Genomic DNA, 20,177 nt, shown 5'->3' on the forward strand with positions numbered 1-20,177 from the left:
ACATAACCTAAACGAAACGAAATTACAAGTCGAGAAAGATCAACAAAACTGCCGAATTTAGAAGCGAATATAACTTTTTTTCCTTTTTTCTTGTCACAGTTGAAACAAACAAGGATAAAGCTATTTTCGTAAAACATGGGTGAAACGTGCTAATAAGTGGCCCAATAGATGTGACCTCGCGCCCTTCCATTTTTGAACGATGGGTGGGTTTAACGGATTCCCCTCAAAGAAAATCGTAGGGGAATACAAAAATTCAGAACGGGCAAGGCGCCACCTAGAAGACGGGCTTGTACTAAGCCCTCATTGTATATCTATTTATACATAATCAAGGGTATTACTATGTTATAACATCAAAAAGTTATAAACGCGACTTGTTACATGAAATAAGCGAATATCTAGATGACTATTAGTCGGCAGGCTGGGTGTGAATAGGCTGTGCCCATGAGGATCAAGTTGAGTGACGTTATCACGAATCTACGACGTGACACGCATAGGCGTGTGAGGTTTAATAATTATTTTTAGACGCGTTTTCTATTGAGACTTGTAGCATCTGTGTGTAGCATTATATCCAACCTTTACGGTTGATTCGTTCTTCTGTTTTCTGTTTAAATTATTATGTTGAAATTACAATATGTACGACCTTAGTGTACGACAAATATTTTTCATTCATATACAGGTACGTTGGAATTTTTATCAACAACAAATATTTCAAAATCTTTAACTTCAATGTATAAATTTATCTATTTTTTAATCTTACAGGAAATCGATATAAGTGGTGTTAAGTAGAACAGCCGATGGGTTGTTATACTTTTACTTCAGAAGTACTTGTTATCAGTGAAATATTTTTGAAAATGTTTAAAAAAGTATTAAGACACTTAAAACATATGATGGAAAAGAGAGACCAAAGTATTTTATTGGGAGAAAAAATCGAAATTTTTTCCTTTTAAACTTGAAATTAATTTTGAATAACAATAATACTGTGACAAAATAATATATTGGTAAGTTAATAATATTGCCTCGTTTAATACTGGTGTACAGGGTGAGTCTTGAATAAGTACAAATATTTTCAGGGCTGGTAGATCTCGATAAAAGAAACATATTTTCTCTTTGCCGTTTTTCAAATAAGTACAAAATAACCGAGATATTTTACTTTGAAAATTTCCCAAAAAAATATTTTTTCCTTACATTTTGAGAACCTTTGGATCTTTTCTGGGGTTTCTTTACTGTTAATTTAATTTACTACCTATGTTGCCGTATTATGAAGATATTATGTCAAAAAATTATTTATTCAATTCAAATTTATTAAAAAAATTTCCAAATTTTCAAAAAAAAAATCACTAAAAAACCGCATAGATGTATTTCTGGGATCGAAATCATAACCACCAAATGAAAACCTATAAATATTAAAAATATTTACACTTATTTAAGACTCACCCTCTATAATATTTAAAATAGTAAGGTCTATTTTTAAAAACTGTTTATTTCATCCGCCCAGTATACCGGGTGCGTCTCAAAAGTGGCCCACCCCTACAAATTTTTTATTTTTTTAGTTAAAAAAACGAATTTTGATATGACATAAATTAGGATTGACTGACGTATTCAATTGTTTTCGGGCACTTCCAGTATATGATATGTCATTCTATTCAGAATGTTATTTTCTATCGAATAAAGCAAAAAATACCGAGGGTGCCATTTAAAAATCAAAAGTTGTAGTCATTTCCGGTGAAACAGGAAGCGACCAAAAACAATTGAATACATCAATCAATCCTAATTTATGTCATATACTAACATACCAAATCTCGTTTTTTTATCTGAAAAAATAAAACAGTTATAGGGGGTGAGCCACTTTTGAGACGCACCCGGTATTATAAGTAGCTTATCTTATTATCGCAGGCACTTGAGACCCTGCAATAATATAAATATTTCTCGGTAGTAAATACATTAATTCATTTATAAGCGTTGTGTGGATTTTAAAAGGTTATAATTTTTCTGTTTTAATATACAATTGAAAAAGTAGACATAATTTTACAAAAGCACACCTACAATAATTAACACCAGTTTAGACCGGTTAGTTATCAAAAAGTTTATTTGTTGCAGATAATATGGATGCTATTAGAAACGGTTGGTTTAGTGAAATATCCGAGTTGTGGCCGGGACAAAGTTTTTCATTAAAAATTAAGGAAGTACTGTTTCATGGAAAATCGGACTACCAGGACGTCCTTATTGTACAAACGTGAGTATTGATTTCTTATTTTATTATAACGGGTGCGTCTCAAAAGTGGCTCACCCCTATCACTTTTTTATTTTTTTAAATTAAAACACGAGATTTGGTATGTTAGTATATGACATAAATTGGGATTGATTGACGTATTCAATTGTTTTCGGTCACTTCCTGTTTCACCGGAAATGACTACAACTTTTGATTTTTAAATGGCACCCTCGGTATTTTTTTACTTTATTCGATAGAAAATAACACTCTGAATAGAATGACATATCATATGTCAACTTTTGACATTTTCGCATATGGTTTATTTGAAATTATAACTCGCGGTTCGTAACGAAAATTTGACTTTAAATACGTAAGTGTGTTGTATCAAATTATTCGTAAAAAAATGCGTTTTCCAAATATGCTAATGAGCCACCCTCGTTCCATTTAAAAAAAATTGAGATATGATTAAAAATACAATTTACATTTTTAACCGGCCAGGACAAGACACTAAAAATATTAGACGATCAAATCTATTTTTCCAAGGCTCCTTGATTAAGAATTAGCATTTTTAACATAGCCATGACACTCTAGATTGAATTTTAAAATATGATTTTTTATTAAGCGAGAATGTCAAAAGTTGAGATATGATACGTCATTCTATTCAGAATATCATTTTCTATCAGGCGCAAAGGCCCCCGCGGACACCGCGAGGCGGGGGGCCCCGGGTAAATTGGGGTCCCCCGCACCTCATCCATCAAAAATAATTATTAAACAAACCGAAAACTGAAATTACATTTAGGCACACAATCCTTTTTTCAGCAATAATTAGGCTGATATAAAACAATTATTTTACACTATATTATTCTCTACAGGTATAATAATAATTATTATTGTACGGGTTAATTTGGAATTTGGTTTAGTTGTAAATCTGTTTAGGCGACACAACACACGGCGATTATCATGTTTTCACGGCGTTTTTGATTAAAAGTATCATATCGGTAAACTTTTTCCCAGGCTTTTTCCATAAGCACACTTATTTTAAATGACTCTGTGAACAATATTAGCGAGATAAGAAATTTTTTTGACACGGTTCAGAATCTTTATAAACTTTTCAGTGTAAGTCTATCCCGTTGGCAAAGCCTAAACGGCGAAATAAAAAATAGTAAAACTGTTGGTTTAACTTTAAAAAAATTATGTCCAACTAGACGGTCGTCAAGAGCCGAAAGTATACTATCGATAAAAACTAATTATTTGTCCGTCGTCAAGTGTCTATTAAATTTAACGTTAATACTGAAAAAACCTACTGATAGAGATGAGGCCAAGATGTTACAAGATAAAATAGAAAATTTCTAATTTATTTTCTTACTAAATTTCCAAGGTACAATATTGGAAAATACTAACTTGCTTTCAAAACGCTTACAAAAAAATGACATTGACATAGGACTGGCCACAGATCTAATATCAGGAGTTCTTGTTAAAATAGAAAATCTTAGGGACAATTTTGAAAGTGTGTATGAGCTATCAATTTCAATTGCGAAATCTTGGAATATTGAACCCAAAAGTTAAAAACCAAAGAGTTTGTAGAGTTAAACCTTTTTTTGATGAAATAGCAGCTGATGAGCCCATCGAAAATCCTAAAAGTCGTTTAAAAGTCACAATTTTTTATGCTTGTTTGGATATAATAATAACTCAGTTTGAAATTTGAATTTTTAACCCCACAAACATTGTTAAAATCCCAGAAATCTGATATCTTAGCTAATGCCAAAGTATTAGTAGACAAATATCCTAACGACCTAACACAAAATCTAGCATTGGAGCTAATTCCAGCAAAAAATTTACTTTATGAAAAAAGCAAAAATTTTCACAGTATCAGAGAGTTTTCTGATTTAATTTTTCAAAAAAAAACAATTACTGATTAGCAGTATACCTGAGATTTGCATTGTATTCCAGATGTTTCTGGTTCTCCCTGTAACATCGGCTGAATCAGAAAGAACTTTTTCTAAGCTGAAAAAAAATCGCCTAAGCTCACTGGCCATATCAGTTAAGAATGACCGAGCAAAAGAGGTAGATTTGGACAGCCTCGTAAAGAAGTTCCTTTTGTTAAGGTCGAGGAAAAAGGAATAGACTTTCTAATATACCATAGGGTACTTCATAAATATTTAAAATTTTACTATAATAATAAATAAATACTATAATTATAAATAAATAAATGTTGAAACGATTATCAAAATATAAAAAAAATATCACATTGTGGCTCTTGTTAAAAAATATGTTTCAAGCAGATATCACAATAATGATGAATTTGGAGGAATTTTTGAGTATAGTTAGGGGGGCCCCCTTACAAAGTTTGCGGGGGGGGGGCCGCGAGAATTTGCCACGCCACTGTTTTCTATCGAGTGAAGTAAAAACATACCGCGGGTGCCATTTAAAAATCAAAAGTAGTGGTCATTTCCGGTGAAACAGGAAGTGACCAAAATCAATTGAATATGTCAATCAATTCCAATTTATGTCATATACCAACATACCAAATCTCGTTTTTTTGTTGTAGGGGTGAGCCGCATTTGAGATGTACCCGGTATACATTTTTACACCGGTCTACAGAAACAAGGTTAAGCCTTTCTTGCTTCTGCAAATATTTAAAAACCAAAATTATTAGTTAAATCTAAAGTCTATTCGTTCTCGTGTTTTAGAGACTAACAAACATCATTTTATTTATATATATATATATATATATATATATATATATATATATATATATATATATATATATATATATATATATATATATATATATATAATATAAATAAGAAAGAAATTTATTGGTAAGTCCACAGAAGATTAGTCATGATACATGACTAAAACATGACTACCATGTAGACACTCAGTGTTTCTGCCTTCCGGCTTCATCAATACGGGAGGAATCAATAGAAAGCAGAAACACTGAGTGTCTACGGGTAGTCATGTTTTAGTCATGTATCATGACTAATCTTTCTGTGGACTTGCCCAATAAATTTCTTTCTTCGGTTTTTTATAGTTTCCACGATAACTTCCTTTGTTTATATATATATATATATATATATATATATATATATATATATATATATATATATATATATATATATATATATATATATATATATATATATATATATATATATATATATATATATATATATATATATATATATATATATATATATATATATATGTGGTGCATTTCAAAATTCATTCACCTCTATAACTTTTTTTTCAGATAAAAAACGAGATTTATTCTCGGTCCTTTATTAAAAATTAGTGTTTTTACCACAGAATTAATTGAAACTTAAAATACGATTTTTTAAGCGAAACTGTCGAAAGTTGACATATGATATGTCATTCTATTCAGAGTGTCATTTTGTGTTGTGTGGTACCAAATTATTCGTAAAAAAATTATTTTTCCTAATATGCTAGTGAGCCACCCTTGTTCCATTGATATTATATGATTAAAAATGCGATTTAGACATCTTTTAACAGGCCACACACGAGACGATAAACAGTAGATGATCAAATCTGTATGTCACAAATATTATACCGGGTGCGTCTCAATAGTGGCTCACTCCTATAACGTTTTTAATTTTTCGATAAAAAAAACGAGATTTGGTATGTTAATATGATAGTATGTGACATAAATTAGGATTGATTGACGTGTTCAACTGTTTCATCGGAAATGACTACAACTTTTGATTTTTAAATGGCACCCTCGGTATTTTTTTACTTTATTCGATAGAAAATGACATTCTGAAAGATTTTAGTACAAATATAGCTTGAGCAAGATGGAAGCTCTTCTTATCATATTTTAAATCTCATACAATAATAAATGTTGTTTGAATTTAGTTCAAAGTATGTATATTTACACAAAGCGGAATGAGTAAGTGAAAAATTCAGCACATGTGAAATATAATCTATACCGGGTGTGTCTCAAAAATGGCTCACCTCTATAACTTTTTCATTTTTTCAGATAAAAACTAGATTTGATATGTTAGTATATGACATATAAATTAGGATTGATTGACTTATTCAATTGTTTTTGGTCACTTCCTAGCTGTTTCACCGGAAATGACTAAAACTTTTGATTTTTAAATGTCACCCTCGGTAAATTTTTACTTTATTCGATGCAAAATGACACTCTGAAGAGAATGACATATTATATGTCAACTTTTGACATTTTCGCTAAAAAAATAATATTTTAAATTTCAATCTAGAGTGCCATGACTGTGGTAAAAACAATAATATTTAATCAAGGAGCTTGAAAAAAAAATTGATCATCTACTGCTTTTCGTGTCTTGCATGGCCTGGTCAATTAAAAGATGCCCAAATCGTATTTTTAATGATATTATAATTTTTTTCACTGGCTCACTAGCATATTTGGAAAAAGCATTTTTTTACGAATAATTTGGTACCACACAATTGGTATTTCGAGTCAAATTGTGTGTTGTTATATGAACCGCATGTTACAATTTCAAATAAACCATATGCAAAAATGACAAAAGTTGACATATGATATGTCATTCTCTTTAGAGTGTCATTTTTTATCGAATAAAGTAGAAATATATCGAGGGTGCCATTTAAAAATCAAAAATTGTAGCAATTTCCGGTGAAACAGGAAGTGACCAAAAACAATTGAATAAGTCAGTGAATGCTCATTTATGTCATATACTAACATACAAAATCTCATTTTTTTATCTGAAAAAAATAAAAAAAATATATAGGGGTGAGTCACTTTCGAGACGCACGCGGTATAATAATTACTATTGATGTTTTACATTAAATTAAATATGACATTTGTATCTATTCCAGGACAAATCATGGTAGAGCTCTAATTTTAGATGGAATTATCCAATGCACGGAATTTGATGAATTTTCTTATCAGGAAATGATCAGCTTCTTGCCATTATGCGCTCATAAAAATCCTGAAAAAGTACTAATTGTTGGTGGTGGCGATGGTGGAGTTGCTAGGGAAGTACAAAAGCATCCGTTGGTCAAGACTTTTGTTCAAGTAAGTATAAATCTACTAGCGTGTACCAGCGACTTCGTTCGCGTCGTATTAATCATTTGTAATGGTGATGATAAAGCAAATCAAGAATTGCTATTAACATACAAACTGGATAAAATTTTCTCACATTTATGTCAGCATGAGAAAAAAAATATGGCGATATTATTATATAACTTGAGGGGTAGTTTCATCTCGTTGGAATTTGACTTTCGAAAAATCCGTTTGCCAAAAATAAGCTTTTTACGTCAAGCAGTTTAAGCAGAATCGTGGTTAAGAAATTACCCAACTTTTTGGAACACCCTATATGATTTTTTAAAAAATTTCAAAATATGTAAAAAAATCAAATAAATCATGCTTGTCCAAGCGTTTTCCCGAAAGACTAACCGTTTTTTAAATAAGAAATATTGTAATATTTGAGGGGCGTTTTCACCCTATTGGAATTTGAGATTCGAGAAACCCCTCCTTATCCGCTTCCCAAAAATCAGCTTTAAACGTCAAGCAGTTTAAGCAGAATCGTGATTACTCAATGGTCATATTTTATGAAACACCCTGTATAAATTTATAAAAAGTCTTAAAATATGTAAAACAAGAAAATAAAATATACGTGTTTAAGAGTTTTTCCGAAAAACTCACCGGTTTTTAAATAAAAAATATTTTAATATTTGAGGGATAGTTTCACCCCCTTAGAATTCGAATTCCGAAAACTTTTTACGTCAAGCGCTTTAAGCAGGATCGTGATTAATCAATGACCAGATTTTTCGAAACACCCGTATACGTTTTTTAAAAATCTTAAAATATGTAAAAAAACACAATAAAATATACGTGCTTAAGCGTTTTTTCAGAAACTTGACCGTTTTTTAAATAAAAAATATTGTAATATTTGAGGGGTGGTTTCACCCTCTTGGAACTGGAATTTCGAAAAATCCCTTCTTATCGAACCTCTACACCCTAGAATCACCCTGTATGCTTAAATTGAGCTTCTTACGTTGAGTGGTTTGAGCAGGATCGTGATTAATCAGTATGTCAGTCACTTAAGGATTTTATATATTAGTATAGATTATACAGGTTGGTCCGAAATATATTCAGGAAACAGTAGCACATACAAAATTAATAAGTAGCACAAACAAAAATTAATAAAATGTTTTTATAAATATATGTCCAAAACTGCTTCGTTTCGGAGATACAGGGTGTAGAGATTTAATTTTTATTTCAATTTGTTTCTAAATAATTTCTAAATTAGCATCGATATTTGAATAATAAAAGATGTCTGGATGTTTTTTGACATGAGAAATTTGATTTCGATGTCTAGGGGGTAAATAGTAAACCGGGTTAAACCAATGAGTAAAAAAATATATATTTCCTCCGTATTTTACCTAGTCAGAGTGAGAGAACCATCTACCTATAATTTTAAAATTTTAATACACTTAGAAAAATTGTAAGCCAACATTAATCATATCTGGTGCATTATTTGTTTAACTAATCTTATATTGTTGTTTTTCAAAAATACATTTAGTGCATTATCAGTAAATATTTTGTAAAAACTTTGTTTATGTCTCAGATTAAATATAGTGATTTAATGGGAGGTTTAGTTGCATTTGATAACCTATAAACATGTTAAAGCACCTTGGTATCAAAAATTGTAGCGATCGTCTAATACAATAAATATATAAAATAAAATTAACTATTTAAATACTGTATTTAATTTTTTATTATTGTATTTAAATACAATGAATACAAAAAATAAGAAGATTCATACTGCAGATTCAAGATTATAACATTTTTATATTACAATAATCGTTCTTATCAATAATGCTATACTGCGCATTAATATAATGCTATTTGACAAACTTATTTAATATTATGGAGAAACAGTAATATGTTTTGTTGGATATTCTGGCATTAAAACATTATTATTAATTTGTTTTGTATTTTTTAAAGATCTAAAGATCCCTACACCCGGCATTTCATCAGCCGACTATTTTTATTAAAATAAAAATAGTTTGGGTACCTAGGTCGACTCAGCCTTATAAATGAGTACTTGGGATTCACAATAATAGGCGGTTGAAGCGTAGTGCTAGGCACATTACCAAAGCACATTACCTTCCTTGTATACCGAACGCCTCTAGCATGGCAAGCTGTACCTTGCTCCCAAGGCGTTAAACGCTATATACGGGAGCTATTTATTATTATTATTTTTTAAATTTTTTTTCTATACTATAGATTTTTTTCTCTCTTTTTTTGTTATTTTACTAACACTATTTTCTTATTATTAAATTTAGGTAGAAATCGACGATATGGTAATACAACAGAGTAAAATTCATCTCCCCTTTATGGCCAAAGGTTTCGACTCTCCGAAACTGACGTTAGAAGTATGCGATGGGTTTGAATATATGAAGAACCATCAAAACGAATTTGATGTAATTATTACCGATTCTTCTGACCCAGTGGGCCCTGCTGTTAACCTCTTTACAGAAAGTTACTTCAAATTACTGAAAACTGCTTTAAAACCTAATGGTGAGCACTGATAGTATATTATATATTGTAACAGCAGAGGTTAGAACCTCTGGTGTTACAACAACAAATTAAAACACTGATTTTCACCACAATACACTAAAATACTTTACTTTTGTCTCCAAAAAAATCCTTTATGGGTATTTCGCCACTGCACTGCAAGAAAATCTACAAAATAAAATAGTTATTTTTTTTAAACACTTCTGCGTTAAACATAAACGAACACTGCTTGTCAGAAGTTATGTTTACAGTTATACAAATTTGCCTAACAAAGAAAAAAATTAATAATGTCATTTTAACAGAATCTGTTTTAAAAAAGTAAAGTGTTCTCGAATAGTTGAATTTAAATATTTTAAATAGTTTTTTTTTCTTTATTCTTTGTATTTTTTTTTGCTTCCGACGACGCGACGGAAAGAGATAAACTTTCCGAAACGTTAAGCATTTTTTTCTTTGTTAGGCAAATTTATATAACTGTAAACATAACTTCTGACAAGCAGTGTCCGTTTAGGTTTAACCCTTGATTATGTATAAATAGATGTACAATGAGGGCTTAGTACAAGCCCGTCTTCTAGGTGGCGCCTTGCCCGTTCTGAATTTTTGTATTCCCCTACGATTTTCTTTGAGGGGAATCCGTTAAACCCGCCCATCGTTCAAAAATGGAAGGGCGCGAGGTCACATCTATTGGGCCACTTATTAGCACGTTTCACCCATGTTTTACGAAAATAGCTTTATCCTTGTTTGTTTCAACTGTGACAAAAAAAAGGAAAAAAGTTATATTCGCTTCTAAATTCGGCAGTTTTGTTGATCTTTCTCGACTTGTAATTTCGTTTGTTTAGGTTATGTCTTATAAAAATAAATATTTATAAGCTTTTGAATTGAAATATACCTTAATGCATATCTGAGTAATTAAAAATTCAGTTTTTTCGTCCCTCGCGAAGAAACATAAACAGTATTTGTGAAATTTGGATTAGAAACTATTATTTTATTAGTTTATTTTGTTGTGTTTAAGTGTTGTGTATTTGTACCTACTGGATAATATTTTCCAACATATTTAATTAAGCAAAAAGCATCTGTTTTACAGGTAAGTAAATACTGTTCATATTTATTTCTAAATTCATATAAATTTGTTTTAAATCACTCTTGGGAAAAATGTTATAGAGTCTGAGATAAGTTTAATAATAAACATTTGATAGATTGATAGATAGATTAAACGATAATGCCCAGTTTGCTTAAAAGTTTAAAAAAATACTGATTTTATGCTATAAATTGTTTCATTTCTCACTTTGCTTTTTGTCAGATATATTGTGTATTTTATAATTTTTCCGAGAATTTTTCTTAATAACTTGATAACGTAAAATATTTTTTATCTACAGTCAACCCTGTGTTTAGATAAAGCTTCATATCAGATTTCCTATTTTATATTTTCACTCAAATCATATTTTTTGTAAAATATGCTTGCAAAAGTAGCGTAAATTTGACAGGGAGGTATTTTTATAGATATACAGGATGATTCAAATATATATTTACTTTTAAAGTTATTAGTTATGAGCAAAGGTTATGAGTTTGTGAAAAGAAAGGCTATATTTTGTATTTTTGCTTGGTGGATTTGTTATTAAATTGTCATTCCAAAAAATACCATAATGTCGTAGTCGTATAGAGTTCATTTTGACCAAAGAATATATTTTGACCCTTTTTTGATTGAATTTTATTATTTATATAATAAAATATATTTAAAGCCCTCTCTTTCTAAGTTAAGTTAAAAATAGGTAATATCGACGTTTTTACTGAACTAATTTAAGTTAATAATTAATAATTATATAATTCATATAATAATATTAAAATAGACTAAATTGTTTATTATATACAGGATGAGTCAAAACTAGATATTATATTTTTCTTTGCTATTTCAAATGAAACACTGTATTTTATATCATAAATCAACAAAGCTTTTATGCAACTTTTGTTTTATTAAGATCTATATCCCAAATTAATAGTTATTAAATTGTTTTCAATTGTCTCTTTGCGAATAAACATGATTTGTTTTTACGCAATTTTTATTAGTAGGTTTGTCGTCAAAAGTGATGTATCTATTTATCAGCGACAAAAATTAAGAATTAGATGTCTAAAATAATTTCCTAATTATTTTTTTACTTGGCATCAGTAAATATGATTTATTTTATCGATGCAGCTGAAAATAATTATCTATTCTAAAAAGAGGACATTGCTGTATAAACATCGATTATGGATTTAAAAATTATTTTTCAAAACAAAGTTGGACAAAATTTTTGAGAGAAAAATTGGACTTCTGTTCGAAATAATTGAGAAAAACCCAACATCTAGTTTTGACGCCCCAGTAGTATATATCGTGCATTATAGTTGATTATACTGCAATTTATTATACACACGTAGTTTTGTTTGGTGAAAATGAAACTTTCTAAAAGTATTCCCAATTAAAACATATTAAGAATTTCCTACATTATAATTTTGAAAGACGTTTGAGTGGGCAGACAATTTGGTCTAAAATAATCATATGTCTAAAAAAATTAGTCTAAAATAATCAAAAACCACTTAACACATATAACTCGCTTTTAAAAAATCTAAAAGAAATAAGTTTGTTTATTATATTCATATTTTATTAAATTATTATAGGTGTGACTGCTAAGTGGTCGTACTCGCCACTTTAACCAAGCATTGGTGGGACCTTCAGAGATCATAATGCGAATTTCTTCATACCATGTAAATCTATATACATGTATTAATAAATGCGTTTGCTTTATTAAATTTTTTTTCTTATACGGTATGAGCGAAAAAAAACGGCGTCTATTTGTTTACGTACAAATGACATCGATATTCATTTCCAAACCACCTCTGAGGCCGTTTTTTTTTATCGTATGGTATATATTTACATATCCCTTATCCTTTAATTCCGATTTATTTCTAATAATTATAAAAATAAGATACCTGATTAATTCTTCCGAAATATTATAAAATGAGATATCACGAAAGAAATAAAGTTAATTATCTCGTTTGTTTTGGGAATTCCAAAAAAATAAAAAAAAGGGTATAGAGAATCTTTAGAGACACAGTTCAAATGTTATTTTTGAGTATACTGGTTGCTTCAAAAAATGTGGCGGATACATGTTTTTTAATGCAAAACTCCATTTTTATTTTATTTTCGATTCTGCCTAAAATTCTATAACTTTTTTTTATAAATAACGTTAGTAAGTATTTACAATTTAAAAAAAAAGTAAAATTTTATTCCTATGTTACTTAACTGTCAGTTGTTTCCGAAGTTGGACTACACAAATTTGGTAGGAGTGTTTTACAGAGATGAAAAAAAAATATATTTATATGTAAAAATACTTGCAGTTAGATGCTACACTGTGTTCAAACATTTTTTTTGGCTGATCCGATATATATATTATTATTTTTTCTAGTGATTTTACAAAACCTTTCAACATTTGTTAAGAAAGTATATTAAGTACACCTATACTCAACAGCTTGCAATCTGTTCTGAATTTTATCCTTCTTTTAATTCATTTACATTATAACAAGTTGCCATATGACAAAACAAAAATTATTTATTATTAAACATTAAGTAAAGTGATTTATTTAGTTATATGACATTCTTAATAGAAGTTGAAGGATTTTGTAAAATCTATCAGAAAGAATTATAATATATCGGGTGTTTTTCAAAAGTAGCTTGATTGATGTATTCAATTAGTTTCGGTCATTTCTTGTTTCACCGGAAATGACTACAACTTTTGGTTTTTAAATGGTACCGTCGGTATTTTTTTACTTTATTTTGCAGAATATGGCATTCTCAATAGAATAATTCAATGTCAACTTTTGACTCTTTTACTTAAAAAATAGTATTTTAAAGTTCAATCTAGTAGAGTGCCATGATAATAAACAACATGTAACCGGTCGTAAAGATAACGACAGTTTGACTCGACATACGGAGTGTGTGGTACCAAATTATTTACCAAAATTAGGTACCAAAATTTATTAGGTATCAAAAAATGCTTTTCCAAATATGCTAATGAGCCACTCTCGTTTCATTAAAAAAAATTGAGTTATGATTAAAATACGAAATGGGCATATTTCAACTGACCAGGAAAAGACACAAAAAATATTAGACGACCAAATCAATTTTTCCAAAGCTCCTTGATTAATCCTTGATTAAAAAATAATGGTTTTAACACAGCCATGACACTAGATTGAATTTTAAAATGCTATTTTTGATTTAATTGAAAATGTCAAAAGTTGACATATGATTGTTGATGTCAAAAGTTGTCATTCTATTCAGAATGTCATTTTCTATCAAATAAAGTACCGTATGATCGAATAAAAACGGCGTCAGCAATGGCTATGAAATGAAAAGCGCTGTCATTTTATATGTAAATTTATATGAGAAATGTCATCGATGTTCATTTCATAGCCATCGCTGACGCCGTTTTTATTCGATCTTACGGTATAAAAAATACCGAGGGTACCATTTAAAAATCAAATGTATACATTTCCGGTGAAACAGGAAGTGACCGAAACTAACTGAATACGAATCAATCTCGATTTATGTCATATACCTACTAACATTCCCAATTTAGTTTTTTTCTCGGAATCTGAAAAAATAAAAAAGTTATAGAGGTGAACCACTTTAAAAAAAAACACTCAGTATAGGCTGTGTCATTGAAAGAGTCTGCAGATATTTTTTTAATTTTAAATACGTAGAATTAACCATTAATATATGTTGAACACCCTGTAGCATCTGCCTTAAATATCTACATAGTATCTAATATTTTTTCTTCATCAACAAATTGAAATATTAGAAAACTAGTTTTAGGTTACACCATTATACAAGGATTATACATAAAAAAGTAATAATTTTACGCAGGATCTAAAATAAAATAGGATGTTACATTTAAAAAAAAACATTATGTTAAATCCGTCATACTTTTCAAAGTTACAGAGGTAGGTAGGTATAGTTTCATATATTTTTTTAATTATCCATCTAGAAATAAAATATATACATATATACCTAATATAATAATTTAGTATTTAACAAGGGGCCATGAAAATCAAAATAAATATAAATCCATATCCAAAAATAAAAAATGTAAATAACGCTTTGAGATAAAAATTCGGTTCAAAGCAGATAAGATATTTTATTCTTTACCGAGAATTAAATTCGAAGAATTCCTAGTCCCTACTTCTTTGCCAAATTCAATAGTCTCCGCCCCTTTTTATGTTTTAATTTCTGCCACCAGTTGGCAGCATCGACTTATACAGGCACATTGACTAACTATTAATATATAAACAAGGGTTTAACGCAGAAGTGTTTACAAAAAATAACTATTTTATTTTGTAGATTTTCTTGCAGTGCAGTGGCGAAATACCCATAAAGGATTTTTTTGGAGAGATCAATCCGCCACATAGGTATAGACATTTTTTACTTTACTTTTGCACTGGACGCGCTTTTTTGCTAACTATATTAGCATCGTCAGCAGATGATTAAAACTAAACTAATATCTGGAAATTGAACGTTTATATAGGGGCTTAGTTGGAACTGACCAAGCGTGACCAAAGTAGAAAGGAATTGGACCATTATCTCTGGCCATATTATCTTTAAATTTATTAATTTTGACGTTCGCATATGCATCCATTTTTTTGTAATTTAGTATTTGGGATAAGACAGTTTTTGCAACTTGACCAATGAGTCAGGAAAGAGTTCTACAACAGTTTAAAGAATACATACCAGTTGGCCCACTCTAAGGAATTCTATTGTTATTTTGACTTCAAAGGCGGCCCGTGACCCTTCGAGGTGACAAAAAATTTGTATGTTTGCTGGGTGCAGCGGAAGTGCTATTTTATCAGTCAGAACGCTGGCCGTATACGAGGGATCAACTAATAATACTAAGGAATTTTAATATAGCAAGTAGAAAAATAAAAATACAGTACTAGTTTTATTGATTAACAGCATATCTGTTGGATCCCATAAATCCTAAGGCACTTTTCCAGGCTCCACACCTACAAGTTATTTTCCTTATCAGACTCTACTTATACATATTATGGGGAATACATTAATATTAAAATATTAGATATATTATTCTATCCTAATTCTTTGGAATATGGAATTGTCAATAGGGTAATTATTATTAATAATTATTATGGAAACCCCATATGAAAAATGTATACTAAATAAATATAATTAATAAGTAATAATAAGTTAATTTTTTTTAAATAATAATTTGCATATTTCTTAAATTATAGCATGTTTTGCTTTATACAGTACGTCTGCTGGATCTGTGTCTATGAAAGGAATGCGGACAAAAAACATTTAAATAAACAGCAATATATTTTATACGTCGACTTGACGAGTACGTCACCGCAAATCGCTCCGCCCACTCATTTTATTGGCCAGTTGCAAATTTGTCGAATTTTTATTGAGGGACGCGTCGTCTAATTTTTTAAGAAAAACATCGAGAGAATATCGTTTCCCCTCTCACAGATACCCCGTAGCTACAGAACGGACAGACGTACTGTAGATGTTTGCATTTTACTTTAATTACCTACCCGGAAAACCCAAATTTTATCGTAAGGTAATAAAAGTACCTTTGCATACAACTAGTGTTGCCATTGTCAATTTTTTTGGAATTTTTTCTAAATTTTATGATTATCATGAACAGTAATTATGACTGTTAGTAGTTAATTGTGTAATAAATTTTACTGTTCGATAAAATTTAGTAAAAACTGAAAAAAATTGACAATGGCAAGACAAGTTGTATCCAAGTAGTTTTTATTACCTTTTGATAAAAAGGCAGATAATTCAAAAACTCTAAAAAACTTGTCAATAGCAGAACAAGTTGTATGCACGTATTTTTATTACCTGACGATAAAATTTGGACTTTCCAGGTAGGTAGTTAAAGTTAAATACAAACATCTAAAAAGTAAAACAGGCTATTTAAAAGAATGCAAATATCTTAAAAATAATTTAATATGCACTTTGCAAACCGGTAAATACTGCAAAATCCAAAACATAATAGTAAAGTATCTACTATACTACTCTAAAATATCTACTAAAATAATAAACTAATTGTTAAAAGTAAATATTTTGTGCATATTTCGAGTAAAATCTTTTCTTAATTTATATGTATATTTTTAAAACAATTTATTCATAGTTAGGTTTCCATAATTATAATATAATTAATATGTCTAATACTTTAATTATTATATACTTAATATCCGATACTATATAAACACATATCTTCCTTCATCTTTTGGGCACCTAAAGAACGATATATTATCTGTCATTCTACTTTCACAACCATCCACTGCACAAATATTTTTAGTAGATATTTTATTCACAATTAGAACAAAACAACTAAAACACTATTTTTGGTTCACCCTATGCGTCGGACCGAAAACAAAACGAAAATAAACTTGGAACGCTGTGTACCCGTCGAGCAACGGATGTAGACTGACCCAAGTCTACAAGACAGGCGGGGAGCGGCGGGAGGAATTTTGATACGGGCGAAGAGTGGGTCAACTGATATATTTATATTCTTTAAACTGTGGTTCTACAGATCACATCCAAGAAATATAGAAAATACAACTTACTTATTTGTCGCTCAAAATGACAGGCAATAGCTGTCATTCTCTTGTATTTCTTCGTGGGATAGACTTTACACAATTGGGGCAAAAGACACTCGAGATTTTTTAGTAATCTCTGTTACTTTACTGATGATAGTCATAATGTTCTGAGTACAGGATCCGGCAATAGAGTGCGTCGGGCATCTGTAGCTCCTAGAATAAAAAACTTGAGAATTTTGTTTATGTGCAAACCTAAAGTATGTACCAGGATGTATTTCACGAAAATATTTTAACTTCTATAGGGTGGCTCAAAAAAGTGTGAGCGGATGTGGATTATTTTTTTTAAATGGAACACCCTGTATATTATTGCATTTTTGGCTTCCTCTCAGATCATTTTACATAATTTTATGATATGAGTAAATATATTTTGGATAGTTTCAGAGATATTAAAAAATAAATCAAAAATATATATTTCTCAGCCATTTTTAAAAAAATTATTAAAAATACAAGAACTGTTCTGAAATCAAAACTATATTAGGTATTTACTTGAAATGACCCGTTCTTACTTTGCTATAAATATGGTAACACAAGTATACACGGTTTTGGACCTAAACAACTAAAAGCAATTTCTAAAATAATTTTCGGAGCTGAATCCAAATCAGCAGTCCATTCTTTAAGATGGGTTCTAGTTTTCGAAATATTCAATAAATTCATTATTTTACTATTTTTGACTGTTAACGGTCATTTATTGAATTAAACAATATAAATCAGAAATGAACAGAGGTTGAACTGAGTCTTTTATACTGCTTGGGATCTGTTTCACGGATTAGGGCCCAACAGTAATCGCACTTGCCTTCGTCAAAATCCTTGGTATCGCCTTTCGATTCGCTATATCTTGGTGCAGCCGCTCTCCTTACTCGTCGCTCGTGTCGCCCAAGTTTTGTGGAAAAAAATCAAGATGTGAATGCAGAAAATGTATCTTGAGAGATTTTGTCTCTTATATATATATATATATATATATATATATATATATATATATATATATATATATATATATATATATATATATATATATATATATATATATATATATTGAGCTCCAATCTTGTGATAATTTTGCAACAAATTGTCGATTATTTGTTTGTAATCGGGTGATTTATGATTACCGAGAATGTTGTGAACAACACTTTGAGACGATGCCCATGCTGCTGCCTCATCAAGCGTTAAACATTTTGTAAACGTTGCGTCAGCCATTAGTTTTCGAATATCAGGTCTGACAAATATTCCTTCTTTGATTTTTGCGTATGACAGTTTTGGAAACAACTTGGTTAAGTACTAGAAAGCCGGTCCTTCGCGATTGAGCGCTTTGACAAAGTTCTTAATAAGGCCAAGTTTAATGTGAAGAGGTGGCAGTAAAAGGTCCTGTTGGTTTACAAGTGGTATCAACGTCGTCAACTGACCGTGCGTCAACTACCCGGGCGGTTATAAGAGCGCAGTGCTACTGCCATGCGCGAACTCGAAAACTAGAGCCGATCTTGACAAACGGATTGAAGATCTGAGTTCGGGAGCGCCAAGAATTTCCTAATTCTACTTTTTCCTAATATTACTACTGCGTCCGAACGTCTTCGGAAAGTAAAAAACACTGTTGCCAGTATTCTCATATTTTCGTAAGTATATCAGACAGAGTGAATTATTGTTCGTTACTGAACGGAGTGAATTATTGTGAATTGAAAATGGAAGGATTATTTAGGATTATTTAAAAAGTAAGCCAGAAGGTAGGAAATTTTATTTGTGCTTATCTTTTGTAGTTATGTATTAAAAAAAAACAAAATATTCAGTATCCATAATGTTTCGGCTTACTTATAACTTGATTAGCATGTATTTAAGTGGAAGGTAATTAATTAATTTGTAATAAAATACTTTCAGATCCTCTCAAAGTGTAGGACAAGTACTGGCAGCTGGATAATCCAACTCCGATTGGATCCGCAATTATATGAAGATATAGATGTGAAAATAATAATAGTGGAAAATAATAATAGTGTAGGTATACCTACGCTCACCTTCAGTAGCAGTTTTTCACCAGCCACCCGCAGTTCGCAGTCACTAGAATACCAGAGGGACTACAGTTTGATTTATTTTATTTTATCATACATTTATATTTTATAATAAACCATTTCATATAATACCAACTTCCATGCTTTATTTTGACCGACTTAAAGTTCATGAATAAATTCGAAATATTTTGAAAAAATTTCCTTATTAAGGTCTTAAAATTGAATTGCAATATCATTTAAGGGGTGGTAAAAAGGTTGAGTTGGGGGAAAATGTTTTTTTCTAGTACCTTAAACTTCTTCAGTCAACTCAAAATAGCCTAAAAACGTTCCTTAGAGTCTCTAAATTAAAATACAAAATTATTTAATTGTGACCTTCTGGGTAATTTTATAAATAAAATACTCTTTGACTCCAGAACATTTTTTTTTCAGTTAACCCAAAGAATAGTTAACCTTTAAATTGACTCTAGGGATTATTGCCATTATTAGAATTCTCAGCTCTTATTTATTTAATTATACCATAGGCAACCAATAATACACACTCTCATGACATCTATATCTTTAATTTTGAAAGCTCTAAACATATATAACTATTTAAATTTTGCCGTGTATATGACGGGCCTTGATTCTGAAAAGAATTAATTATGTTAGAAAGTCACTGCACATAATATGTTTTTAAAATATATTTACCTTTGTATGTTTCCTGCTTCTCCTTCGTGATGCTTGTGCTATAACGTTCTAATGTTCTAAAAAAACATTAACTGTCAAAATTACAATTTTGTTT

The 20,177-nt window shown here is 30.0% G+C and overlaps 1 protein-coding gene and 1 long non-coding RNA gene across 2 annotated transcripts; both read left to right on the forward strand.

The window, feature by feature from the left end:
- The first annotated feature begins 1,846 nt into the window (after positions 1-1,846).
- Positions 1,847-9,781, forward strand: LOC115885042 (spermidine synthase). Its single transcript, XM_030903791.1, has 4 exons — positions 1,847-1,977; positions 2,098-2,233; positions 7,046-7,244; positions 9,521-9,781. The coding sequence occupies exons 2-4, from the start codon at positions 2,103-2,105 to the stop codon at positions 9,764-9,766; spliced, it is 576 nt and encodes a 191-aa protein (XP_030759651.1). The 5' UTR covers positions 1,847-1,977; positions 2,098-2,102; the 3' UTR covers positions 9,767-9,781.
- An 886-nt stretch (positions 9,782-10,667) lies between these two features.
- On the forward strand, positions 10,668-12,528 carry LOC115885026. The gene is made up of 2 exons (XR_004050667.1): positions 10,668-10,833; positions 12,402-12,528. It is a non-coding gene; the product is annotated as an uncharacterized LOC115885026 (long non-coding RNA).
- Positions 12,529-20,177: the final 7,649 nt, after the last annotated feature.

The sequence above is a fragment of the Sitophilus oryzae genome, unplaced genomic scaffold (assembly GCF_002938485.1).
Source record: "Sitophilus oryzae breed Bouriz unplaced genomic scaffold, Soryzae_2.0 scaffold_359_pilon_pilon, whole genome shotgun sequence".
Taxonomy (NCBI): domain Eukaryota; kingdom Metazoa; phylum Arthropoda; class Insecta; order Coleoptera; family Curculionidae; genus Sitophilus; species Sitophilus oryzae.

Excerpts from the sequence above, each read along its gene's own strand:
- LOC115885042 (XM_030903791.1), top strand. The coding sequence starts at position 2,103 with ATGGATGCTATTAGAAACGGTTGGTTTAGTGAAATATCCGAGTTGTGG. Across the intron at positions 2,234-7,045 it reads GACGTCCTTATTGTACAAAC|GACAAATCATGGTAGAGCTC; the intron begins GTGAGTATTGAT and ends TATCTATTCCAG. Across the intron at positions 7,245-9,520 it reads TGGTCAAGACTTTTGTTCAA|GTAGAAATCGACGATATGGT; the intron begins GTAAGTATAAAT and ends TATTAAATTTAG.